The sequence below is a fragment of the Miscanthus floridulus genome, chromosome 14, assembly GCF_019320115.1.
Source record: "Miscanthus floridulus cultivar M001 chromosome 14, ASM1932011v1, whole genome shotgun sequence".
Lineage (NCBI taxonomy): Eukaryota > Viridiplantae > Streptophyta > Magnoliopsida > Poales > Poaceae > Miscanthus > Miscanthus floridulus.
The window spans coordinates 15,521,573-15,549,165 of record NC_089593.1 but is presented as its reverse complement, the minus strand read 5'-3'; the positions used below and the strand labels follow the sequence as shown (position 1 = coordinate 15,549,165).

The 27,593-nt window shown below is 47.6% G+C and overlaps 2 protein-coding genes across 2 annotated transcripts; both read right to left on the bottom strand.

The window, feature by feature from the left end:
- Nucleotides 1–4,543: 4,543 nt before the first annotated feature.
- LOC136505226 (ATP-dependent RNA helicase DBP3-like) lies at nt 4,544–10,960 on the bottom strand. The gene is made up of 6 exons (XM_066500373.1): nt 10,124–10,960; nt 9,933–10,021; nt 9,679–9,778; nt 9,210–9,464; nt 5,355–5,524; nt 4,544–5,075 (listed from the first exon to the last, which is right to left on the bottom strand). Exons 1-6 carry the CDS (start codon nt 10,874–10,876, stop codon nt 4,805–4,807), a joined length of 1,638 nt encoding a protein of 545 aa, XP_066356470.1. The 5' UTR covers nt 10,877–10,960; the 3' UTR covers nt 4,544–4,804.
- Nucleotides 10,961–22,633: 11,673 nt separating this feature from the next.
- LOC136503096 (uncharacterized) lies at nt 22,634–24,035 on the bottom strand. Its single transcript, XM_066498283.1, has 3 exons — nt 24,025–24,035; nt 23,503–23,596; nt 22,634–23,311 (listed from the first exon to the last, which is right to left on the bottom strand). Exons 1-3 carry the CDS (start codon nt 24,033–24,035, stop codon nt 22,634–22,636), a joined length of 783 nt encoding a protein of 260 aa, XP_066354380.1.
- Between the last annotated feature and the right edge of the window lie 3,558 nt (nt 24,036–27,593).

Genomic DNA, 27,593 nt, shown 5'->3' with positions numbered 1-27,593 from the left:
GAGTACACCATTGCTCGTTTCGCATCACTTGTGTAGTTCAGGAAAATTAGGGAAGATGATTTTAAACATCATTGGACGGACAATCGCAAGGGCTTTCTCATCCTTTTCTGCTTCAATAGCAACATGTGCAGCAATTCTAGCTTCTTCCTCGATGTCCTCGAATGAATCTGGAACACAGGTGTCGCTGGCCAGTGAGTCTGGAACGTACCAAATGCTGTCGGAGTCGGTGCCGTGATCGTCACCGGCCGCTTCACTTTCGTCCATGATCATGAGCGGATGAGCTCCACCAGTGTTGCATGGACAGAGCTCCCGCACGGCGGAGCTCCACTTGCTGACGGAGACGGAGCGCTCGCGCGCGGCCATGCTCGACCTGCGCTTGCCGTCGCATGCGGATGGCGCAGACACGGAGCACTGGAACACGGCCGAGCTCATTCTGTGCCTTCCGACGCATGCGCCGAGCACTGGCGAGCTGCTGCCTTGCTTGTGCCCCAGCCACCTCTGCCATCTTCGTCGCTGCACAAAAATGTTGTGAGCTAAGGTGCAAGCACGCAAGTTAGCACGGCTCATCCAAAACGGCTTCACCGGTGAAGCCAAAGCCGGTGAAGTCAGAAAAACTGGCTTTTTTCGACTTCTAGTTCATTTTAACCCCGACTTACAAAACGACTTCACACTACAGTGCCTCAATTTACGTAAAATAGATGAAGCCAAAACCGAGATAAGCCGTGCCAAAAGAGGCCCTTACAGTGCTTGCCTTCGTATAGTAGGAGTACTAGTCTCGCTCGAGAGAACATGCATATGCATGCGCTGTGAGTAACGGCCAACTGCATGCAGCGTGGGAGCCGAGGAGAAGGACGACGCAAGTTAAATGTTGCATGCGCGCGTGAACTACCGCCGCCGCCCTGTATTCCCGGACTAAAAAAAAAAGCAGTTACGCCCTGTATTCACGGATGGAGGGAGTACGAGAACTGCTCCAATACTCCTCTTTTTAAAAGTTTGCACGGATCTGAAAGCAGCTAAGTTAATTAAGGAGCGGACCTGCGACTGCGAGGAGTGGACCTCCGCAACGTGGCGTGCATCGGAGGATTATTTTCCTCGTGCACGGGCAGCCGACAAGAGAACACGGCAGCATCTCCAGCCCTCTTCGACGAGGTGTCGTTCGATTTCCAGATAGGAACTCCCGGCAAAGAGCGACCAGTTCCGCCGGGAGCGCACCGCCACCTCTGCTCTCTCGGCACCGCCGCAGGCTCATGTGTAGCTGATTGTAGCGCCATGCCTGTAACTCTGTAAGATGCGAGGAACCGCCGCACACGGGCAATGTTGTCCTCACCGCTTGCGCAGGCTTATTTCTTAGGGATGAAAACGGAAGAATTGAATATATTATCTATCAAATGCAAGTGAACTAGTCTGGTCCAGAATTAGCATTTACAGTACAAAACACATAATAGACATAGGGCCAGAATCCACGGATATTTCAGTGAAAACAGACTAATTGATCTTCTGAAGGAGTAAACATACATTCGATTTTCTCCCAGTTCTGAAGGAACTATATATCCATGCAATGCGAGTGCCCATCGTTTCCGGGCAGAAGATTAATGATTAATCAAACTTGACAGAACAAGTGTCATTGGATAAATGTGAAAGCTCAATTCTGAAGCAATCGTTTTTGAATCATCTGCGGTAGAGCACTGGTGGATTAAGAGGAACAATTGGATACGTTGCCTCAATTAACTCAATGATTTCTGACACTCCTTACTTTGATAACAAGGTTTCCTTTGCATGTTATCTCCAATTTTCTGAAATTTCATACTTAAGCTATCTATGCACTGTACAATATTGGGGAAGTGGTCAAGCTTCCGCATTTGGGGATATATAGAGCTTTGGAATTGTCATCCTCGAGATGTTTACAGTCATGGTCTCATGGAACCTACTCATGGCATGTTCAGAGAGATATCCAAGATATCAGTAGGAGCATGGAACCTACTCATGAGTCATGACGGGTTCAGAGATATCCAAGATATCAGTAACAGTAAGGGCATGGAACCTACGACGCATTGACAATTACAAGATCTTTGCTTTGAAAAAACAGGTGCTGAACTAAGAAAAATCTATACGAATCGCTACAAGAACGATCAGACAAAAAAGGGTGATGCGTAATGGAATGGCGCCGCCGGGCCTCCTCTCCAGGAATGGAACGGTTCCCCCCTCACGCGAAATGGGAAAGCGCTAAACAAAGGGATCCAGAAGGGGGCCTTGGATGACCATCGACGACGGAGTTGGAGGTGTCGCCGTGGTCGCGGTGTCCAGGAGGTGCACTCGTTTGGCTACCAACGCAAGGGAAAAAGCAAGATCCATACAAAGAGGATCGGGGTAGAACTAGTCTGGACTGGATTTGCCGGCCACGGAAACGAGGAGGGCGGAACCGGCGGCGAGCTCCCGCCGGAACTCGGACCTCGCGGAAATGCTTTGAACGGGCACGGAACGAAGGGGATCGGGGGAGAGATGAGTTTGGGCTGAGCACGGGCTGGGTTTGGCCGAGCCAGGCCCAAGTGGGACCCAGGAGAAAATACTTAATAAAATTATTTAATTAATTTGCTTGATTGCTTTGAGATCCACACAATTTTTAGAAAGAGGAGTCCTGGAGCAGTTCTCACCTTCTTAATTTGGTTACCATCATTTGTTTGGATCTTTAGGGACTAAAAATTAGTTAACAATCATTAGACCTGTGGATCCAAACATGACCTAAAATTTATGCTAAAGTTAGTGAATGTTATTGTAAAGTTAAGAATGGTGAAAGGGCTTCTAGTTGAGTTGGTTAGGTGGTGTAAGTATTGACTCGCCATGGAAGCGAATTTTAGGTTAGGGTTAAAAAAAATCCCTTTGTCCTGTCTCACGCTGAAGCATAGATCTAAGCCCTGGCTCTGGTCGCGGTCGTTCTCACATGGGCTATGGTGCTGATGTGTATGAGTGAGGCAAAGATTCGGAGATTTTCTCGATCTGCGTAAGAATGTCTTCTTCTTAATGCAATGCTTGGGGGTTGTCTTACCCGCAAGTCGAGCTTTTTAAAAGTTGAGAATATGTGTGTATATATATATGTTACAAGAAGTCGAGCATGTCGTACCAATGCATCCACTTTTTGTCGTCGCTGTGAATTTTAACGTTGCCTACGCCTACAGATAGCATTGAAAAGGAGTAGACATAGAACTCATTTAAAATAACAACTTCAGCATGTTTGAACCATGATTACTAGGCAGATTCTCCATGGAGCCTCTATGCTTTCAGCATCATGAAACTGAGGAGCTTGGATGGGCATGATGGCAACCTTGCCAAGATATGCTCTATCTATATGCTCCTCTCTTCTCCCTTCCGTACCTGCTGAAAAAGGCATCATGAAGCTAGTTTGCAGATGAAGATGAACTTATCAACCGGCTTATCAGCTAGAATCTACTGTATTTTTCCCTCACAACAAAACAGCTTCAGCCGAGTGTAGCCGGCTTTAATACCAGCCGAACAGGCACTCATAAACTTGCTGCTGAAAAGCAAACTTGTGTAGGAGTAGGACAGGCCTTTACAGGGGGATAAGCTCGTTCAAGCATGTGGCATGCCAGAACTCTAATAACCCCAAAGTCCAAAGATGTGGACGCATTAGACAAATGTTCCATCGGTGGCGGCGAAGGTCGACGTGCACGGCGCGAGTTGCCTGTGATCTGAAAAAGAAGAGGAAAGAAAGAATACCTTGCCTTCACTGATGGAGCGAAGCCGTCCACTGAAATTGTTGGTTTGGTGACTGCAGATCAGGTCGAACATTTTTCGCTTCAGCATCGTTATAGGTCGCCACGACAAGACGAGCTTCAGCTTCAGCTTCAAGCGTCCACGACTGCTCTCAAGAATTCAAGATCAGAACGAACATTTCACTCCAGTTCCAGCATTGGACACCACAGAAACACGATGAAACAAAGGTGACTGACTGCTATGATACCAGAGGAATCAATCAAGAAAGGAGACATCGTTGTCGAGCTATAGTCACGTTACGTGTAACAGAACTTTGTTTCCTCGCTGGACTGACGTGCAATCTGCTGCACAGCATGGTCCCGGCCGAGTCACCAGCAAGATCTGCCACCGGTGATCTACCCATGAGCATCCAGCCATCCCGCTCTCCGACCAACCTTTCAGAACCAGGCCGGAACGGCAAAGGTGCTGGCCGGTGCACAGCTCAGAGCTCACAGCCCCTTTAGTTGCGGCCACCAACTCAGCAGCAGTCAGCTCAAGAATCCGTTGAGCTGACATCCAGAGAGATGAGCCAGCAAGATGATGAGTACTTTAAAGATGTGAAAAGAACTTGATTAAAAGAAGCTGTGTCTTTGACATTTTGATTGATGCACTTTAAAGGTCCCAAGATCTATCAGTGTAGCGTAGGCCTCTTTTCAGCTTGCCTTTGGACAAAGGAAGCTGGGGGCAAAGGGAGGTCCCTGATGACTGACACAGTTCCTTTGACAAAATTGACAATAATAGAGACCGCCGTCCTATGAACATGCAGCACTTCGAGTTCTCCCAAGAAAAGGGCTTCAAGGCATTCACATTTCACAATGTATGAGATAATAGTACATTAGTACATATCAAGGTCGAGGCCTGAATACCAATGTTGCGCTGACAAATGAGAATAACATGTAGAACCCAACCCGCACGGGCGCGCGCGCGCACACACACAAATATCAAAATTGCTTGGTGACAATTAAGTGCCACGAACTGCGGTGCCTCATCCGAATCACCAAGATATGATCTGACTACTCTGATTGTGTACAGTCTGCTATGAAGGCTCCAGGTTTTTGAGAAAGTCGGGCACCACCTGACTGCAATCTGCAAGAAGCTCAGCCAGAGGTTTCGCAATAGAAGCATCAGTGTCGCAGAATATACTATGCACTTCGCCTCCAATCACATGAAGAGCAGCCCCCGTGAGGATCTCAACATATTCGTCGACTGAAGGAGGCAGATCCACCACCAACACTGTTTCAAATTCCTCTACATCTGTCACTGCCATGTTCTCCCGATCTTTCACAATGACATTCATCAGCCCCACACTGCACAAATACAAATGCATTTACAATGTCAAAGTTAAGGATATGAGTTAAACAGTACTCTCAGTCAAAAGATAATAATGTGGTGATTAAAACTACTTTAGGACTGACTGAAACCCAAAGTTCTTCTCACAGTATTTTATTAAATTGACAAGTTCAGTTCAGTTTGCATGCAGAGATTGGAAACTGAAAGGCTTTGCTAATAAATTGACAAGTTTGTTCAGTTTGCATGCAGAGACTGGAAATTTCAGAAAAACTACAATGTTGTTTAATTCACTGTACCTGCTGCATATGGTAAAAGAGCTGCCCTGTGAGTCATCAATCACTGTGCAATTTTTCAGCTTAAGCGATGATGACATGTGTCGTGCTTTTTGATCACTTGCGACTACTAGAAGAACCTTTGATGTCTTTTTAGGATGACTTTGCAATATCTGCTCAAGAATTTCCTTGACCTGAAAGTAGAAATAATTCATCAGAACATCAAAGCCACAACACACCCCAATCATACAAGCTTGAACAACTCCTGCTAAATAAACATTCAGCCATGAATTCAATACAGACATGAGAAAGGTTCTTAGGATCAGGATTCGTGGTAGGATCGTTTTTGACGAGTAGGGTCGTATTGTAGGATCAGGATCCTATGGGATTTTCGTTTTCTAAGTTTAATTTATTTTTATATGATAAAGTATACATCTACTTCAATTTATTTATAGCACTTCCATCAGATAATATGGTAATTATAATATTAAGATGCAAATACAGAAGTATTACTGTACGTCATTAAACATAGGTTCTGGAGATACAAACTGCAGAGTTCCATCCAGACTTGCACAATTATGGGCCTGTTTGGCACGGCTCAGCTTCACCATTGAAGCTGTTTTTTTTGCAAAATGGCTTCATGAGCAGCTCTCTAGGTGAAGCTAAGTTGTTTTTAGAAAACTGTTTAGCAAAACAACTTCACACATTAGACCAAAACAGCTTCACCAGGAAAAAATTACTATAATACCCTTAGTGTTTTCTTTTTCTTTTTTTTCTCGTTTTCTTCCTCGGTATTTTCTTCACGACAAAGGGCGGCCGCGCCCATGTGCCCACGAGCCACCACGGCGGCGGCCCGTGCCCCCGGCGGCCCACGCCCCCATGGCGGCGCCCCTCCCGGCAGCTCGCGCCCCCCGCGCCGACCTATCCCGGCGGCCCGCGCCCGCGAGCCGCCCCGTCAGCTGCGCCCTGGCGGTGCCTTGGTGGCCGTGCTCGCCCCGTGCTCCTGGCGGCCGCGGCAACTCGCGCGCCCAGCGTTGGCCACGCTGGTAGCCCCAGGCACCTGCAGCGCGGCACCTCATGCCCGGCGGCGGCGGTGCTCCGGCCAGGCGGTGGCGCGTTGTTGCCCGCGCCCTGGCCCGGCGACGGTGCGCGCGCTCGCACCGTGCCTCGGCAGCTCGCGCCCTGGCGGTGCCCGCGCTCGCAGCCCAGAACGCGGCAGCTTGTGCCCGGCGGCGGTGGCGCTCCGGCCAGGCGGCGGTGCCCGCGCCCTGGCCCGACGACAGCGACAACGCCCGCACCTGGCTCGACGGCGATGCCGTGCCTTGGCTCGGTCCTCCGCACGTGCCTCTGCTCATCTCGTTGGGGGCCAAATTGGAGATTGAACAGGCTGGGCCCCACTGATGGTAGGGAAAGCTGGGATAAGCTACTTTTTTCGGCTTCATCTCAACACAACCCTTTGTGAAAGAAGAAAAACAGCTTTACCCATGAAGCTGTTTTGGAAATAGGTGTTTGGCAAAAAAAAACAGCTCACAACAGCTCATGAAGCTGTTGTGAGCTGTGCCAAACAGGCCCTACATATGCAAATACATGGTTCTGAATCCAAGTATTGTCTGGATTACTCTATTGTTTCCATTAGTTGACTTTTTCCTCTTATCGCCAAGTGCAAGATGAACAAACACAATTACAAAATGCATCCCTCAAGACTAAGCTAAAATATACAGTAGTAAAACCATATGGCCAATCATTATGCCACTGCAGGCGTGCAGTGGAGTCACTGCTGATACCCAGGCTACAGAGCTCTATCACGATTTCAGTAATGCTTTTTTATTCTGCAGAAGCTGCTGATTGTTAGGAGTAGAAAGGAGATAAGAGTATGGGACAGATCAATGAGAAGGGGAAGGAAGGGAGCATGTGAGCTCTTCAGCAGGGTTCAGGCTACCATTTGCTGGGGGGAAAAAACGGTGCCCAGCGGTAGAAACGAACTTCATGAATTTCGGAGATTTTCGGATTTTCTCGGTTCAAAAAATGCCCAAACTAACTTTGAAGGAATACCAAAATATGTCCGAAATTTGAAGAAAATGACGGAATTTTTGAAGAAATCAGCGAAAATCGTCCAGAATTAAATGAATCAATAGATCAAAGCACACCTTTTAGTTTACAAAATCACAGTCAACATCAAGTATTCAACAACCAGTACACCGGACACTCCTCAACTCAAGATCAAGTAGAAACTACCATTGATATACTCCAAATCTAGATGGCAAATGATACTCTATAGTTGCATACAGATATACAGTCTAACAGTCCAGAAAAACAGAGTTGTTGAAACAAATCAACCTTCTGCAGCGCCATCCATGGCGAGATGTCTCCAGTTGCGCCGGCACATCAGCTCGTCTCATGGCCAGACTCCAATCAGATTGAGACTCAGAAGGCAAATGTGATGCTACACTATGAGACGCTGACCTTGCACAGCTGGAGAGTGGAGACACGCCGTGGAGGCAGCGGAACGGGAGGAGAGAAATCACAGGCGCCATGGAGCAAGCAAGCAGCAGACCGAGAGCAGAGAAGAAGAGAGAAGGCTAGTGGTGGCTGAGGTTCCGAGGAGAAGAGAGAAATATAATTCCCATTGGCTAGGGTTTCAAGTAGGTCTATATGTAATCAGGAATGGATACATGGGCTATGTGTACTCTATTGGGCCAAAAAAAACAGACTGAAATTTAGAGGACAGTATAGCCTTTTACATGGGCTGACCGGTAGAACCGAATTTCACCGAAATTCTGAACGCTATTCAGCAGCAATGCAGCAAACAGACTCCCTCTCAACCTCAGTATGGACAGTATAAAATCACATCTGAATCCTGATTCTACGATCTCATGGTGACTCCACTTAAAAACGACCCCTGTTGCGACTCAGATTCTTTGCCAGAACTAGGATCATAGCAAGGTTACAAAAGGCGCTAGGCGCTAGGCAGGCGCCAGGCCACTGATTAGCGCCTAGGACGCCTAAGAGGTTAAACGTGATTAAGCTTTTGTGCTTTTTTTTTCTTTTTTGTTGCTGAGATGTGTTTTAAGTGTATCACTGCATCACAGATTCAGTCTAGCCTTGTTACAACAACAGGCCAAGCAAGGCAGCAGCAGTATTTCCCATGGCCCAGAAGATATTAAGAGGCCCAGGCCCATTAAAAAAACTCTACACCCACCCCTTATCCACGCCTATTCTACTCCCCTCCTCTCTTCCTCCCAGGGGCACATCTGCTGCACGCCCGCACAGCTAGCCGCATTTCACAAACCGCAAGGTCTCCGCCCGCACAACCATGAGGTCTGGGAGCACCAGGGAGGTGCGCCGGGGGCAGGGGGCAGGGCTGTGCTGCTCCGGCGGCTACTTGAGGAGTTGGTGCTCGAGATTCAGGCATGCTCCTGCTGCTCACCTCTTCATGCGCTAGCTTGCCTTCCTCCTGATTTCCTCTGATTCCATGCCACTTACCCGTCAGTCAACATTTAATTCGATGCCTATGGCCTAGACGAGGCGCCAGAACTCCGTTTCGCGTTTAAGCATTTAATTGCGAGGTGCCAGAACTCAGTTTCGCATTTAAGCATTTAATTGCGTTTTTTTAACACTGGATCATGCGGTTTGAGGTATGAGTACGACATCCTAAAGAAAAAGATTTCCAGTACGCAGGAAATGAGGAAAACAATAAAGTATTTTAGATCTCCAGTAAGAAGGAAACGCCAACTAAGACTGGAAGTTCTGTAGAAATTACAGAGCTCAGTAGCTATGCATAATTGTTATCCTGAGTAAGTTGCACAACACTTGAAACACAACCAAACCATGAAATGCACCATCAGGAACAACGGCACTAGAGAAATAAGTAGTAGTTACCTTTGATGTTTTCTGCTCCTCTGATGGACAGAAGTGTACATGCTGGGCTATAAATGCACTTCGTGAAGAAACAGAATCATTGATAGAAAGCTTTGTAATTCTTCCACGGAGTAGACTTTTAACCATTGTTGCAACCTTTTTGTCAGATGGATCGGTGAAGATAGTAATCTGAGGATTGTTTGATATGGTGTCTCTAATAGAAAATATTTTGTCACTGACATTGTGGTCCACGAAACATTTCAGTCCGTCAATGACCTGTCAATTGAAGTTGTCATCTTTAGCTGAAGCCCCGTAGTAGGTTTGGTAACTATATGGAGAAAAGCAATACAGAAAACAGAACGACTAAGCATGCTAAGAGCCATGATGAATAACTTGTTGCAGGATTCATGGTTGGCAACATGCAATTACAGTTACAATCACATTGATATAGTTCATCAAGGCTTTCACTCCAATTGCCACATTTACTCACCAGCATTGATACACTTGATATGTCAATCGCCTTTAACGAAACAAGTTCAAGAAGCCTCTCAGGTGTGGCTATAAGAAACTCCGGCTCACAAGTTTTCAGTCTGATAGAGCAGTCCAAACAAAATGAATTAACACTAATATATCAGCTGTCGTTTAGTATTTATTATTATAAACAGTACACGACTACGCTAGCAGATAGCATGTTTCACATTTACAATCAACAGCGGATGACGCAAATAGTGGAACAAAACATACCCAGAGATCTGGTGTTCAATGAATGCGCCAGGATGCAAGCTCACTGAATGAATCCCAAGAGGCTTCAGGGGTTTGCATATCGTTCGCACCTGCCAAAACAACACCAAGAGAATCAATAAATCATTCACAGTTTGGTCATTAAACCTACACAAAGAAATAGGTAATATGAGCATAAAAATGTGAGTACAAACCTGAGCGGCCTTCTCCTGCGATGGGACGAGGTACAGCAGGAAGGGGCAGGACACGACCATCCCAAGCCTCTCCTTCCTAGCGACGATGTCGCAGGCGGTGGAGACGAGCCACGCTGTCTGGTCCACTGTGGCGCACGCGCCGCTAGCGTCGAGCACGTCGGACGGCGCCTGAGCGGAGCAGCACCGCCAGAGCTCCACGCCCCAATCGCCTGCGCCGTGGATGCTGCCGCCGCCGTCCTCGGGCGCCACTGCGTCCCGGATGGCATTGAGGCAGACCACCAGGAACTTGGACGGTCGGTCGAAGTCCACGCGGCCCTCCTCCACGCCCGTAGCCCTCTCGCGAACCGCCTTCGACTTGGCCCCGGCCCCGGCCTTTGCCACCGGCTGCTGCTGCTTTTTGGTGTTCGCGCCCTTCTTCTTGAGGTTGTCGCCGTCCTTGCCGGCGGCGGCGGCTGTGTCCTCGACCTTCTTCTTGGGGTCGTCGCCGTCCTTGGCGGCGGCGGCGGCGGCTGTGTCCTCGGTCGGCTCGTTATCGACCTTGCGCTTCTTCCCGTGGCGCTCGTTGAATGGGTCGTCGGACGTGGGGAGCGAGAAGCACATGCCCTCGCAGCCGCGGCGCTTCCCCGACTTGCGGCGGCGCTTGGAGGCGATGATTGCCGCGACCCGCGCGGAGACAGCGTTCTCGCTGCTGCGGAGGCGCTTGCGGCGCACCCGGTTGCGCTTCCGCGCCAGCGCGTCGTCACCCTTCGCCATCTCGGCTGCGCCGGTTGGACCGCTTCGGCGAGGCAGCCGCCGCCCGCCGGGGAGTGGAGGGGTGGAAGGTGGCAGGAGCACGCACTTGGGCGGTTGGGGCAAAAACCTAGCAAAAGCCTCTCTTACAAGGGATTATGGGCCGGGCCGGTTAAATTGAGCGTTGACGAGACATGTTAAAAAGGCCAGTGACAGAGAAATGACGATGGCTGATGGTTCTGCGGCTGATATTATTTGAGGGAATTTCTCGTGTGCCATTAAAAAAGATTCTAATGTCCTGTGTCCCTAGAAAAGTTCAACGGTCTTCAGCACCACTACTTCAACTTTTTTGTGTCCTCCATGCCACTTCCATCAGTTTAGGTTCTAACGCCGTCAAACTGCAGGTGTTAAAAGACGAAAATACTCTTAAGTCTAAATATGTTATTAATTTTTTTAGCATCTTAACGACTTTAAATGAAAAAACTCATAACTAGAAAGTTGTAGATCTCGTCGAGATCTATAATTTTCATATAAAAATTATTTTCATTTAATTCCGCAAAAAAATAATATGATTTTTCTAAGATATATTAATCATATCAAATCATTTTTTTGTGGAATTAAATGAAAATAATTTTTATATGAAAATTATAGATCTCGACGAGATCTACAACTTTCTAGTTTTGAGTTTTTTCATTTGAAGTCGTTAAGATGCTAAAAAATTAATAATATATTTAGACTTAAGGGTATTTTCGTCTTTTCACACCTGCAGTTTGACGGCGTTAGAGCCCAAACTGACGGAAGTGGCATGTAGGACACGAAAAAGTTGGAGTAGTGGCGCTGAAGACCGCTGAACTTTTCCAGGGGCATACAGGGCATTACGATCTTTTTTAATGGCCCACAAGGAATTGTCTCATATTATTTTGTTGGGAAAGAAAAACACTAACATACTAAAATCGTTTCAAATTACTTTTTTGACCTAAAGTTTGACCACTCATCTTATTTTAAATTTTTGTGCAAAATATCACTTCTTTTGTTGCTACTTGCTTTATTAACAAAAGTACTTCAAGAATAACTTAAATTTGACTATATTGGTACAAATTTTTAGAATAAGACAAGTAGTCAAACTTGGGGTAAAAAAAAAGTCAAACGAAGAACGAAGGGAGTATTTGATAAGCAGTTCAAGTGAAAAGAAGTGTTTCTCTAAAACAAAATGTGAGAGAGAAGTCAAACATCATGTAACTCAAGCCCAAAATAAGTGCACAAGGATTTGGGGAGGAGATCAATGATACTAAAAATATTATATAGATGTCCCTATCAAAAGTTTTCCAACTTGTAATAATGCATTTTAGGATTAGAAAAGGTAAAAAAGTCAATAAAAAAGGGATGTTTTGTTAATGGGAGCAATGAACTATTTATAGTTGTCATGATATAAATCTATCCCGGATAATAAAAAGGCAAAATTTCTGTAATATCTTTTTTTTCTATCCGTTTCTTTCCGTATTTTTCTGTCCGCTCCATATTCGTATTCGTTCGGTGTCCGGCGGGGCAGCAAGGTGCCCGTGTTTTGTTCAGTTTCTTTTTTCTGGTTGTGCTACGCTACGCTATGGGCTGGGCTGAAGCCCATGGCCCAGCCACACAGTAGCCCTTTTTCTTTCTTTTTGTTTTCTTTTCTTTTATTAAACTAGATGAGAATTCTAAAAATCATAGAAAATCACAGAAAACTCACAAAAATAACAAACCAGTTTTGTTACACTCCTATTGACTAGGATACACAGTAAACATATAATATCATATGTTTTAGTATAAAAAAATTTATCGTATCTATATATCTATGTTTTTGTTTTTCACGTGGTTCTTTTTTTATTTCCATCCATCTTTTTTGTTTTTCTATTTTTGTGTTCATTTTTTTGTCCCGTCAATTGTTTTTTTGTGCTTTTTATTTCCTTTTTTTCTCTCCCAAAGTTTTCGCCCCCTCCAAGTTTTCCCATTGTTTTTGTGTTTTCTTTCTAAGTGCCTCTCATTTTGATTTCTTACTTATGCTTCTATATCTAAAATTAAACCACTAGGTCATATTTATTGTTTTTAACGATTATCTCCTTTTTTCAAATAAGAATTTTCCCCACTAATTTGTTGCATCCATTATATCCTTTGCTATTCATGTGCCCGCTTCCTAATCCATGTGTTTGTCACTAGTTTCGTCTTCGTGTTAGTCGCAGAGGTAGCTTTGTTCTACTCCCTCTCCCAGGTCCTAACCCATTGCACCGCTAGAATCTCATTAGCACGTGCACAATGGATTATCGTAGAACTATGGCCCTATAAGAATTGGAGCCCCTAAGAGGGTGCAAGAGAACGATAGCGATGAGTCAAGGCAAATGACACATATTGAAATTATGAGGACCTGTTGTTGGGAAGACCGATAGTGGAGTTGTCGACTGACCAGACAACTACTGCTAGCTAATGCTGACCTCCACAACCTATTGTGTTGTCGGGTGCACCGATGGCACAATTAGGTATCTCATGCACGTTGCTCCTCTCAGTCGTTAAGGGCACTGTAAGAATTGTGTGCTCGCTCAATCGCGACCGTTAGGCCATGCTTGTGCCGCCCCGCATCCGCTTAACCACCACCAGAGTCGTGCCCACAAAACCACCCTCGTGTGGTTAGCAATGCTAGCCCATGTCTTCTCGATGGCCGGTGCACCGCTGTCATAGGTTGACTGGCCATGCGCGGTGACACAAGGCACGCGTGCTACCGTGGCTGCTGTGCCGAAACACAGCTCCACCGTGCAACCATGCTCATGCCACCGACAATGCAATAAATTATTCTCCCATTGCAACGCATGGGTGTGTTTGCTAGCAACGCATGTCGGGTTGAACTTCTCAAGGCAAAGGAACTTGTGAAGATGGTTCTACTATGATATTGACTAGAGACTCAAATATCCATGACATATGGACTCATGGGCCGTATATACAACCCAATACTTTCACATATGGACTCATAGGCCCTTTGACATATTTCGTGAGCACGATTTGCCTCCCTCAGTTGTAGAACCAGATTTTTTTAGACTCCTCTAACTCTTAAAGCCATCTAATTTACCTCCTAAATGATTTTTTGAAAATGATTTCGGCTGACATGGTCATACGCTAGCCATACTACATAAATTGCCAACTAAAGAAATTAAACTAAAAAATCTCACGTGCTCAAAAAATTGTTGCAAACCCATAAAGTCATAAACGAACTACATCTCACATGCTCACTAAAAGATTGTTGCAAAATTTTGATTTGTTTGTGTCTATGGGATAGGTTATAAATGAACTACCTTTCGGGTGTAAACCCTTACCTGCCCTCGTCCCTATCGGGTTTGAAACCTGTGGGGACCCGACCCAACCCGATCCACCCACATTGCCATCCCTAAACGTCAGCAATGAGGCAAGGTCAATTAGACTTTATAAAAAATATAGAAATAATTTTTCAAAAAATTATGCAAACATTTTTCTAGTATAAATATGCATTTAATATACTAAAATCTGATTTAATATTAAAGAAACTCGTAGAGAAACTACTTTCATTTTTTCTAAAATCATGCTCTACCTTTTAGTTCCTTGTTTAGAATTTTTTGAATCTTATATGGTCTCCTAAAATTTTAAACTGGACCAAAAATGAGATGTAGGGTGCAAACCAAGACAAATCGTTGCAAACCAAAGCGTGAATCTCCAGGCAACCTACCACGCAAACTAAAAAAATGTTTCCTCAACAGCAATGTCTTGCTTAACCATCAAAACATGCACGGGGGATTCCAAATAAAAAATATAATTCATTCTATGATTGCATATTAATAACATGTATCATGTGGTTTAACTTTGTAGCAACATTGTCTTCTTCAGGAGACATCACGGTGATGAAGGCTTTGAAGGAGATTGAGAAAGACAATGTTCATGTTGGTAAGGCTTATAATAAGAATGTGCAAAGCAAATCATTTCAGGTTGATGATCTAGTTCAGAAGACTATTTAACCTCTTAGGACAAAAAAGTAACAAGTTTCGCAAGTAGTCTCTAAGTTGGGAAGGACTATACAAGCACTACTGGACACAGGTTCTTTGCCGAGTGCCCTAAACGCTCGGCAAACCCAAGTTTGCACTCGGCAAACAGTTTGCCGAGTGTTACACTTGGCAAAGACCCGCCGGTATAGCTTTTGTCGGCAAAGGGTTCTTTGCCGAGTGCAATATATCGGGCACTCGGCAAAGCCTTTGCCGAGTGCCACGTCAGCACTCGGCAAAGAAAAGGTAACCTAACGGAGATCGCCCGTCTAACGTCCCCTTTGGCGAGTGGTGACGTGTCGGGCACTCGGCAAAATATTTTTTTTTATTTTTTTCCAAAAAATTCTTTGCCGAGTGCCACAGCGTCGGCACTCGGCAAAGTGCCCAGTTTTGCCGAGTGCTTTGGACCAGGCACTCGGCAAAGTGCCCAGTTTTGCCGAGTGCCATGACCATAGCACTCGGCAAATCTAGGACCTGAGTCGGTTTTGCACAGTTTTGCCTAGTTTTGCCGAGTGCTGTTGTCATGACACTCGGCAAAGGCACCTTTGTCGAGTGTTACACTCGGCAAAGCTGGGAATTATTCTTTTTTATTTTTTATTTTTTGCTTTCCATCTTTACAGACAAACAAATCACATATTCGCAACCATCACATGCCTAGAATCACAATATATATCACATAAATGCCTCGTCCATAGCAATATCCATCACATACACGATATAGATCACAATGTATATCACATCCACATCCATCACAATATCCACATCCAACACAACCATCCAATATCCATCACAGGATCCAACACAAGTCTAAGTCCATGAAACATAAGAAAAGAGACCAATCCAAGGTACCTACTATCACCCTTGCCACCCGAAGTGTGAAGAAGGGCCACCTGGCCCCCCGGGCCATGGCGGAGGGCCAGCTGGCCACCCGGACTGTGGAGAAGGGCCAGGTTCACTTGGATGCGTCGAGTGGTGCCCTTGAGGAGTCCGGTTCGAACCCACGGACGGTGGCTGTGCAAAGGAAAAATGAATTCATGAGTTTCTGTAGGAGGGTCGCACAAGCTAAAGCAATAAACAACCATACTCACCGGACTAGGATCAGGAGTACGAACCACTGGAGCGAGGAGCGAAGGTGGCACGGCTATACCCGTCGTGGCCTGAAGGTTTGCCATGAACGCGTAAAGGTCCTGCAGCCTCTTCTCCTCGGCCTCCCTCCTTCGCTCTTGCTCCGCCTATGAGGCCGAGTGCCTGGCCTCCAGCCTCTGCACCTGGGCCTGCAATATTTCACCCGCAATGTTTCAACAATGCAAAGGCAAGATATATGTAAAAGCAATGAACGACGAATAAAACAGGACTAACCTAGAGTTCCGCCACCTGCTGCTGTGCACTCTACTGCCGAGGTCATATAGGGAGGGAGGAGCTTGTGCTCCTTGCTCGAATCTAGGAGAGGGTGGGAGTAGAGGCTGTGTCAACTTGGCTGTCCGCCATCCAGTACCGGCCGTGCTGCTTCCCTCCTCCAAGCCTCATCATGAGGTCTGCATCTAAGGGCTAGGAGGCTAGATCGAAGTCCTTCCCATGGCGCGTGTGAGCCACCGAGGAGTACTCGCTGAGCTTTCTGTGGACGCTCATGTTGGTGTATGCCTCGGGCGGGTCCTCCAGGTTGTAGGTGAGGTCCGGGGCTGTCGCCTTGCCCTTGTGTGCCAGGGTGTACGCCATGAACTCGTTGCACTCCTGGCCACCATGCGACTGGGACTGCGAGGAAAACACCAAGATGATTACAAGTAATGAGAATTGAGCGTTCGAATGAATAAAGAAATAAATATAAAGAGCGTTACCCATGTCTGGGCATACGCGCCGAGGTGGTGGTTGCCTTGGTGGTGTGGCACACCACCCATCTGTAGGCGGCAGTCCCAACGGATGTTGTGCTTTTCCATCCACTCGTTCGAGCACCACCTGTCGACAATGGCCGCCCAGCAGGCTCGGTCCTTGGCGCACCAATCAGGACACATCTGCAGATCAGTAAGTATATAACATGTCAAAAGATAAAATGAAGCCTACCTATTTTTCATAGAAGGAATCAGTATTAATGTTTCGTACTAACCTGGAGGTACTGCTCCTTGGTGAGCGTCATGGTCCTGGCCGCCTGCTTCCTCACCACGTCACCAAGGACATTCCCGTTGTAGTTGATGATGCACTGGAGCCGCGTCTCGTGGTATAGGTCTGAGAGTCGGTTCCTATAGACCTTGTCCTGCACTCGCTCCGCCCGGCCCTCGTACCCCGGGGCGCACCTGAAGAAGTCCTGCATACATGCATCATGTATCATTTCATTATTTTAAGAATGACCAATGAATACAATAAATTGACCAATGTAGTGCGATGAAGACTTACCCAGTGCTCCTGCTTAATCCGCGCCGCCTTGGTGCCTGCGACGTTGTTCGTGGCGAGGGCAAAGTGGTCCCACGTCTAGGGCGGCATAGTCACATTGCTGTTGGTGCCTGCGACAGTGACCATGCCATGGTAGTGCTCCTAAATTAGAAGGCTCAGGATGCCATTGATCTGGCATACCTGGCCGGCTCCGGACACAACTTCCTAGTTGTTGTACGAGTCATTAAAAAGAATTATTAGTCTCCATTTTGATTGTCAACATGTCATATGAACAAGTAGAGAAAACATGAATGGTTACGTACCCGTCGCCCATGGGTCGAATCATCGGGCGCTGGTGAACTAGGATCGGCCTCCGCGGGAGGGTCGACGGCCCACGCAAGTAGATGGTCGACCCACCAGAGGAAGAGGAACCCCCTGCTATCGCCGCCTCCTCGTGGCCAGATGAAGCGGAACGCCCTGCTGTCGCCGCCTAGTCGTCCTCGTCCCCCACGGCTGCCCCCTGGTCGCCCTCATCCCCGGAGGCTGCCACCTGGTCCTCCTCGGGTGACGGGGCGTGAGGCGTAGGCCTTGTCCTTGGACGGCCGCGGGGGCGGCCAGTCCTAGTCCTCCTCGTCGATGTCTTCACCGGCGGCTCCTCGTCCTCCTGAGCGGGGGGGTGTCGCGTAGAGCGAGTGGAGACGCCTCTGCCTTCCCCCAGGCATTTTGTCGAGTTCCTGCAATTACAAAGATGCAAAATAAATTTGTAAGTCCTTATAAAGAGATGGAAAATGAACGAAACATAATTGCAAATTAATAATAATAATAATAATAATAATATAGTATTACATGAATTAGAAAATAATCTCCCTCGTCATCATCTCCCTCGTTGTCATCATCTCCCTCGTTGTCATCGGCATCACTATCAATATTGTCGAAAAAATCGACCTCATCTCCAACGTTGTCATCGTTGTCATCGCCTAAATGTAATCGCTCAAGCATTTGTAAGTCGTTGGCATTTTGCACCTCATCTCCATCGTCCTCATCAATGTCATTGTGTACTTCCATGCCCATCAGCGAAGACATGTCTATGTCAAACCTCCCTTCTAGCCCCTCTGGTTGATAGAACTCTCCATCGTATGTGTTTGGGTCAAAGTTGTAATCCTCATCGTTCGGGACAGGCACTTTACCGTGCGGCGATACCTTGTGCACAAGGTACCAGCCCGTAAGATTAGGGTCTTTTTGGCATGCCCATGGGAGATAATAAACTTGCATGGCCTGTTGAGCCACAATATAGACATCGTCGCCTCGATAGACGGAATCCTGCCGAATTTCGACTTGCCCAAGCTCAGGGGTCGTTCTCGTTACATCAGGATCGAACCAATGGCATTTGAATACGACTGGATTAAGAGGTTTGCGGCCCTCAAATCTGAGCTCGTATATTTCTTCGACTATGCCGTTGTAGTCGCGGTCATCAGTGCCAGGCGTACAAACTCTGGTATTCGTGGTTCTTCGGTTTGGGTGACTCTGTTCGTGTCTTGTTGTGTGAAAGCGATATCCATTCACATCATAAACGGTAAATGACTTGACCTTATAGGCGAAGCCATTGGCAACCTGTCTCAACTCATCACTCATTTCAGCATCCATGCTGGCCTGCAAGGTGAGGCCAGATAGATTGTTACATTACTCGCTCGTACGAGCAAAGTGGTGAGTCAAAGATAGAACGAGGTAAATTGGACGGTACCTTCTTACTAAACCAGAAAATGAAATCGGGCACACCATCTTTGAGAAGGCTATCTTGTTCTTGAGGGGAAGGAGCCCAATCCTCTTGCCAGTACTTATCCAGAAATTCCCTGAAAAAACGAGAGACAAGGGGGTTGGATGGATGGAGGATAGTGACGGCGTATGTAACAAGCTCATTGAGAACTTACCGCAAATACGGGTTCACTTCATCAAGGTTCAACAACACATACAACATGATAGTGCGCCACTCATCAATCTACAAGGTCTTGGTGCTCGATGCGCTTGCGCTTCTGAGTTGCCCTTTGAAAAGGCTGAGGTTCGATGAACTCTCGTCGGCGTTGTAACGAGGGGGTGGATTGTGCACACTTGGAAGGTTGTCCTTATAGTATGCTGTTGTGAAGTTTGACACCTCCTCCATAATGAATGCCGCTGCCACGGACGCCTCAATTTTGGCTTTATTTCTACACTTTTTGCGAAGAACCTTTAGACATCTCTCGATTGGATAGCACCAACAGGCCTGCATGGGACCCCCCATTTGTGCCTCGTACGGTAGGTGCAAAATCAAATGCTGCATCGGCACGAAGAAGCCGGGTGGAAAAACCTTCTCCAACTTGTAGAGCAACACATGTGTCACTTTCTCTAAGTCAACAACCATGGCTCGAGATAACTCCTTGGCACAAAGCTGACGAAAGAAATAGCTCAACTCTGCCAGCACGCGCTAGACATTCTCGGGGACATATCCTCGGGTCATGGCAGGAAGAAGCCGTTCAATCCATATGTGGTAGTCATGACTCTTCATCCCTAAGACTCGCATAGTAGACAAGTTCACTCCCCTCCTCAGATTCGCCGCATACCCATCAGGGAACATTAACGTCTGGATCCACCGCAATACCTCCTTCCTTTCGTCCTTTTTCAAGACGAAATCGGCATGAGGCCTTTTCCATTTCTTGCTGGGCGCATGAGGCTTCATCACTAGCTTTGGTCTATCACACAACGTCGCCAGGTCCAGTCTAGCCTTAACGTTGTCCTTTGTCTTATCAGGAATGTCCATGAGTGTTGCCCAAAGTGCCTCGGCGATATTCTTTTCAGTGTGCATTACATCAATGTTGTGTGGAAGAAGGAGGTCGTTGAAATAGGGGAGCCTAGTCAAGCCCGATATATGAGTCCACATGTGATCCTGATCATATCCAATAAAACCACCTTTGTTGTCATCAATTTTGAGAGCCTCTATCTGAGCACGGACCTCGGCGCCGGTCATCATCTGAGGTGCAGGGTCAGTGACTCGAACACCTTTCGTGAAGTTCTTGATGTCTCATCTAAATGGATGGTTAGAAGGGAGGAATCGACGATGTTGGTCGAACGAAGAGAACTTGCCACCCTTCTTCAACCAATTGAACCTCACAGCTTCCTTGCATACTGGGCATGGGAACTTCCCGTGAACACACCACCCGTAGAATATGCCATACGCTAGGAAGTCATGCAGGGAGTACTGGTACCAAACATGCATTTTGAAGTTCCTCTTTGTAGCTCGGTCGTATGTCAGTACCCCATTTTCCCAAGCATCGATCAATTCGTCAATCAGAGGCTCCATGAACACTCCCATATTGTTCCCCGGGTGTCTGGGAATTATGAGCAATAGGAATACGTTCTTGGGTTGAAACATGACGCCGGGGGGAAGATTTAGGGGGATCACGAACACGGGCCAACAAGTGTACGGGGCCGCCATCATTCCATACGGATTGAACCCATCTGTTGCCAGCACTACACGTACATTCTGAGCCTCCTCAGCTTTACTGGGATGTTTACCATCAAAGTGGACCCATGCATCACCATCGGATGGATGTACCATCTTCTCAGAATTGTATCTTTTGCTATTTTTGTGCCATGTCATCTGTTTGGCGAACTCCTCTATCATGAATAGCCGTTGGATCCTCAGTATGAAAGGAAGGTACCATAGGACCTTCTCGGGGATATCAAGCTGCTTCTTCTGGCCATCACTAGAGTCTACCTCTAGAAACCTAGAGGATTTGCACTTTAGACAGTGCGTTGCTTTCTCGTGTTGTTTCCTAAATAGGACGCAACCATTTGGACAAGCATGGATCTGCTGATACGGCATCTTTAGTGCACGAAGAAGTTTCTGTGACTCATACATGTTCTTCGTCAGAACGTGACCCTCCAGAAGCAGGGTCCCAACAACTGCCAACATAGCATCGAAGGCGTCTCGACTCAGGCTATACTGCGACTTGAACCCCATTAGGCGTCCAACGACGTCCAGTCACGAAACCTCAGTCTTTTCGTGAAGGGGCTGCTGTGCCAAAGACATCATGTCGTAGAACGCCTTTGCGGTTTCCTCTGGTTCCTCCTCCATTCCTTCACCAAATTGTGCCTCATGAAAGTCATCCATCATGTCTGGTACCCCGGCATCACCATCAAAATCCTCGAGGTGTTGTCTCACCACCTCCTCTCTCATATGATTCGCTTCACCATGGAAGATCCAGCTGGTATAGTTTGGCGTGAATCCAAACTTGCAAAGATCTTCCCCCACCTTCTTCCTATTTTTTCTTTTCCTGTTGTCACATTTGCTACAGGGACACGACATCCGACTCACCCCTTGAGCAACCGGGCCAAATGCATGGTCTAAGAAAGCAGAGGTATTGCACATCCATTCTAGGGTCATCTCTGCGTGGCCCGTGTACATCTAGTCACGGTTATCCTTCCTCTGACATATATATATATATATATATATATATATATATATATATATATATATATATATATATATATATATATATATAAGCGAGTAATAAAACCAGCAATTGCATCTACACGGCATTCCTACTATCTAATAGGTGAAGGATAGGTCCTAATCCCACCCGCGGATGCGTAGATGAGGTTAGTCTCCATGCTCTACTCCTATCCGAGACGAAATTTCGGCGGCACCTCCCCGCTGTTCTTCCGATACACGTCCTGACAGGGAGAGTGTGTATCCAGAGAACAACAGGGAAGAGCTACTGAAACTCGGTCTTGGACCGGAGCAGACCATGGAAACTAACTCATCTACACATCCACGGGCTGTCCAAAAAACGTGGACAATCCGAAACAGATACGGTCGTAGATATGCAAAGATCCGCATACCTACGACCGTATCTCTTTCGGATGGGAGACGCCTAACTGGGTTACGCGATCTAAGACAATGATACGGGAGGAGGGCTTATTTATACCTAGGGTGACGGTGGAGTCAGGCTAGCGGGGCAGTGGCGAGTCAGGGCAGTGACAAGGCGATGCTGTGCAGGCAGACCCACAACGCCGATGAAGAGGATCGAGGTCGCCGAGTCCCCTCTGACGTGCTCTTCTCTGCAAAAGAAGAAACACAATACTATAAGTTGAAAATTTTGGCAGAACCTCCCATGTACGGGGAGGTTTCCAAAACCTGCAAGAAAAAACTGGCACGATGGCCGACAACCACATATCAAGGGAACAAATACGACACGATGGCCAATAGCCAGATATATATTAATCCACCACCAACACACCACCACCATGACCATGACCACACCACGACATCCATCACAACGACCATGACCACACCACCACATCCACCACAACGACCACCATTGCACGCCACCACCACCTACACCTACACCTACACCTCCTCCTTCACCAGCATTGTACACCATGAAGCGAGGGAAGGGCATACCTGGATGTCGGAGGCCATGGACGGGGCGAGGGTCACGGACGGGGCGGCGTCAAGGGGCCGGGGTGGGGCACCTCCTCCTCCTCTCTTCTCAGCCTCCTCTCTTCTCCTGTTCCCCTTCTCCTCTTCCTCCCTTTCTCCCACCTTCTGCTCGGAACAGGGGCGGGTACGGCGGATAGCGTGGATAGGGTTGGCGGGTGGCGCGGGGTCCTCCTCCTTCTCCGGTGGCCGGCGGATGGCGCGGAGGTTCTCCTCCTCCTCGGGGCGGGCCGACCGGCGGGCGTGGGCGGGCGACGCGGCCGGGGCGGGGCACCTCCGGCGGGCTAAGGCGAGCGGCGGGGTGGGGCTCCTCGGGTGGCCTGCTCCTCCTCCCTCTTCCTCTGGCGGCCGGGGGCCGGGGGCGCACGGGGTGGCGGTGGCGGGGTGGCCGGTGGCGGGGTGGCGGTGGCCGGCCGGCGGGCATGGGCGGGCGGCGCGGCCGGGGTGGGGCACCTCCGGCGGGTTGAGGCGAGCGGCAGGGTGGGGCTCCTCCGGTGGCCTACTCCTACTCCCTCCTCCTCTGGCGGCCGGGGGCCGGGGGCACGCGGGGTGGCCGGTGGCGGGGTGGCGAAATCGAAAAACATGAAACTTGTGGAAATGTCGTGTTATCGTATGCGTAGGCTGTGGTAAAAATTTGAGAAAGTTTCGAGCACGTTGTCACGTACCATGCTTACAAACCAGGACATCTCCACATGTGATTTGGTGGCGTTGCCCCGTGAGCAAGTTGATAGAAATTTCAGGTCAGTTCCTGGATTTGGCCTAAACTTACACTCACAAACATGAATGTCATTTTTTGAATCATTCAAATCCAATATTCGATGCACCTGCAGTTCAAACTCGTATTTTCCGAAAAAATCAACAAAATGGAATAAACTAATGAAATATAGGAAAAATCAGTCAAAATGTGCAAAATTTGAATATGTGGTTCCTGGTACTGTTGTAGGGCTACCAAAAAAAAGTGGTGGCCAAAATCAAAAAAAAAATTTGCCGAGTGCCAATCCATGGCACTCGGCAAACTTAATTATTTGCCGAGTGCCTAACGCCTGGCACTCGGCAAAGTTGCCGGCGTTGGGTCCGTTATGCCTCTGACAATATTTGCCGAGTGCTCTAGTTTGCCGAGGGCCTGACACTCGGCATATTAAGGTTTGCCGAGTGCCTATATTTTGCCGAGTACTAGGCACTCGGCAAAATAGCCTTTACCGAGTGTTTTATTTTGCCGATGACTGCACTTGGCAAACTGAGTCTTTGTCTAGTGCCCGATATTTGGCACTCGGCAAAGTATTCGACACTCGGTAAATTACCAGTTTCCCATAGTGAAGGTGACTAAGGTTATCTTTAGGAATTCATAAATGATAGAGAGGCTACAAGGAGGTCATCTACCTGAAGTGGTTAACAGAAGATATTCAAAGAAAAGAGCACTACCCAAGTGTGTGGCAAGAAGCGTACAAAGGTGAAGATGGTCGATACATGTGAATATAGCCTTTAGAACAAATTTTAGCCGATCAATGTTTGTGCTATCATCACTCTTAGAAGGCCTATAGATGTAATGTGTTTTTAAATTTCCAAACTTCACTAAAAACAAGAGTTATATGTTCTCACCTTGGTTCACTTAGATTGGTTGGTCTAGTGCATAAATTTACTCAGGTTGATTGTCCAAGCACATAGACTTACATGTTTTGGTTGGCCTGATGCATTTCACTTGGAATCGACTTAGTAGGCCGAGTTCATTTGTTCACTTGGTTTGGTTGGCTAAAAGCATAGTCACTCGGCTTGAATGGCCAAATGCATTTATGGGTTGGAGGGATGTCCTCGTGCTAATTCACTCATGATAGTTGCCAACAATTGGTGATGCATTCAATGAATCAGGGCAGCAAGCCGACGACACACTTTGTAGTCAGGTCAATTGGCATCACCAACAATAGACTCGAGCAGACAAATAGTCAACGATGCATCGAAGTCTTCAGTGGGGATAGGAAAAGAAAAAAATAAGAGAGATGTTGCTAACCAATTAATACTTATGATACTACATCATTTATGTTGGGGAGAGATGGAATCCAAGCTGAAGACCTATAGCATACATGATGTAGGGGAGTTAGATCAGGCACCAGCCATAGCTATCTTAAAAGGAAGAGGATTTCTTGCTGAAAGAGGGTTGTCATATGATGGAGGAAAGGGTACTTGAAGTCTTTGGAGAGTCTGGTACTCTAGTTGGCAGAACTAATTAAGGATTATAGCCTAAGTCTTTCTTTTCATGGGGTTACATTTCTTTTTATGTAGTACCATACAGTGGAGAATGGTCTAAGTGATATGGATTTGTTGTCTCAAACTGTTATACTCATTCATTTGTGAATGTTGGACGCTGGAATATTTGTATTCCTTAATTTAAAAAAAGCCATATGTTATTCACAAAAATTAAGTCTGATGTTGAAGTTTATATTTAATGAACTATGCAGAGGTCAGTGCCAAGCAATATCCTCCTAAAGAAGAGCTAGACATCATGACAAATTTGTAGCAGATGACAAGGTGTGCATATTCTTATAATGATATATTAGTGGATGCACATCAGAATGAAACCAATATATAAGTGGCCACCTGAGTATTGACGAGTATGACCAAGTCCTTGGCTACTAGCTTGAGCTTATTACTTGGCGCTATGGTGAGGGAGGACACTTAAGTACAAGATGAACCTTTGACTCGGTTGACAAAAAAATGTTTTTGTCCTTCATAATCTCAGTCACTGAGCAATGCCACACAACCTGTCGGTGTTTTTGGACCACCAATGAGTAAATTTGTATTTACGCATCTGGCTCGGATGGTGTGCTCGGAGGACACAAGGGTTTATAGTGGTTCGGGCGAAACATCCCTACGTCTAGTTCACTGCTGCTCGTGTTACCGACACTTGGTTTGCAGTAGGGGTTACAAATAGGCGAGAGAGGGAGAGGATCCCAAGTCTCTGGTGGAAGGAGTGAACGGCTGCTGAGAGCTTGCTTGCCGCTCGGCCATGTGCTCGTGTCATGCTCTTGTGTTTTGATTCCCCGGTAGGGGCGCCCTGCTTCCCCTTTTATAGGAGAAGGAAAAGCGTGGATTACAGAGGAGGAAAAGTAGAAGAACGAGAGAGAGAAGAAGCCTTCCAAGGTCGTTGGGTCCTTCTTCTTCTTCATGCGAGTCCCGCTAATCCTGTAGATGTCAATAGAGACGGCTCCATGTCACAGCCCTGTTCATCACTGGCATCATACGTAGGCATCATCTGCCGATCATGGCATTCCACTCCATCCCTACGGACATCGTGGTGAACTGACACGCCTGTCAGCGTCTATACGAGGATTAGGTAGAACAGCACCGGCACGTCCAACACTGTTCTTGATGTAAATTCCCAGGTATGGCCCGTCATAGCCACATGTTACATCGAGGCGTGCCAGCCTCTTCCCTAGCGTCAGAGTTTTGACCTAGGCCCATACGCTTGGACCTAGAGTGGTTGGCGGCGGTATGGGTCCCCGTTGGATGAGATGAAACCCGCATCCTCGAGGTCAGGCGAGATAGAGCCCATGACCTTGGGCAAGATGGAGCCCGTGTCCTCGAGGTCGGGCGAGACGGAACCTGTGTCCTTAGGGTCGGGCGAGATGGAGCTCGCACCCAAGGGGTTGGGCAAGACAGAGCCTGTGGCCTCGAGGTCGGGCGAGACGGAGCCCGCGTCCTCGAGGTCGGGCGAGACGGAAGTCGCATCCTTGGGGTCGGGTGAGACGGAGCCCACACCCAAGGGGTAGGGCGAGACGTAGCCCGCACCCAAGGGGTCGGGTGAGACGGAAGCCACGTCCTTAGGGTCGGGCGAGATAGAGCCCGCACCTAAGGGGTCGGGCGAGACGGAGCCCGCACCTAAGGGGTCGGGCGAGATAGAGCCCGCGTCCTTGGAGTCAGGCAAGACCTTTTAATATGTCTCAAGCCATCCAGGGAAGTCAGCATGGGCACTAACTTCCTTGCTTTGGGTATCCATAATATCGATACCCGATAGTAGCCCTTGAGCCTGCGGAGGAGTAGAATACTCCTTTGGAGGGTTTTCTAGATGAGAGGACTCTAAGGGCCTTAGCCTTCTTTTTGTAGCCCGCGGTGTGTCCTGATAGGATGGCGATTCCCTTTTGTCGTGATCAATCTTTTAGGGGCATGTAACCATAGGATTCAGGAGGTCGGAAAGATTGTTCTTGATTCTAGTCCCCTAGAATCCGATCGGTCTGCCATCGTACTACGACCGCACGTTTGGTCTCCTTGCGAGTACAACTTCCCTTGAGCCCCTGCATGTAGTGGGGGTCCGGTCGAGGGTCAGCTCGTCTTTGTGATCGTCATCCCTCAAACATTTTTTTCGATAAAATGGAGGGGCTGAGCCGTGCCATGTTTTTTCTTGATGGACGAAACATGGTGCTCAGTGAGTTGTTAACGAGCTAGTTTGAGTGGGGCCCCAGCTTCCTATTTGTGGGAGTCTAGCATGGGTCAGCTGGTGACCGACTCTAGAGTCTTGGCATCCAATCCATATAGTTCTTGGGTCCATTCTGCTGGTCCCAAGAGCTCATTGCCTTTCTTTGAGTAAAAATCATGGACTGGGAACCGACTAAGACTTGAACATGGGCTAGGATACTCGCGGTGCTCGTGCGCCCAGGTGCTGATGCTAGTGGGCCCCATCCCTTTCCACCCTCGCTCTAAGGGTGCCCCGGAGCGGCTGTGACCCCGTCGGTGAGCCATCCTTCGAACTCCTAGTCCTGATTGCGTCGTAGGAGCATTTTCAGGTCTATATCCCTCCTTACCTACGATGGTTCTTGGCCCATCGACCGAGCGAACCATCATCCGGTGTGTCCTTTGAGGGCGCGGCCAGAGATAGCAT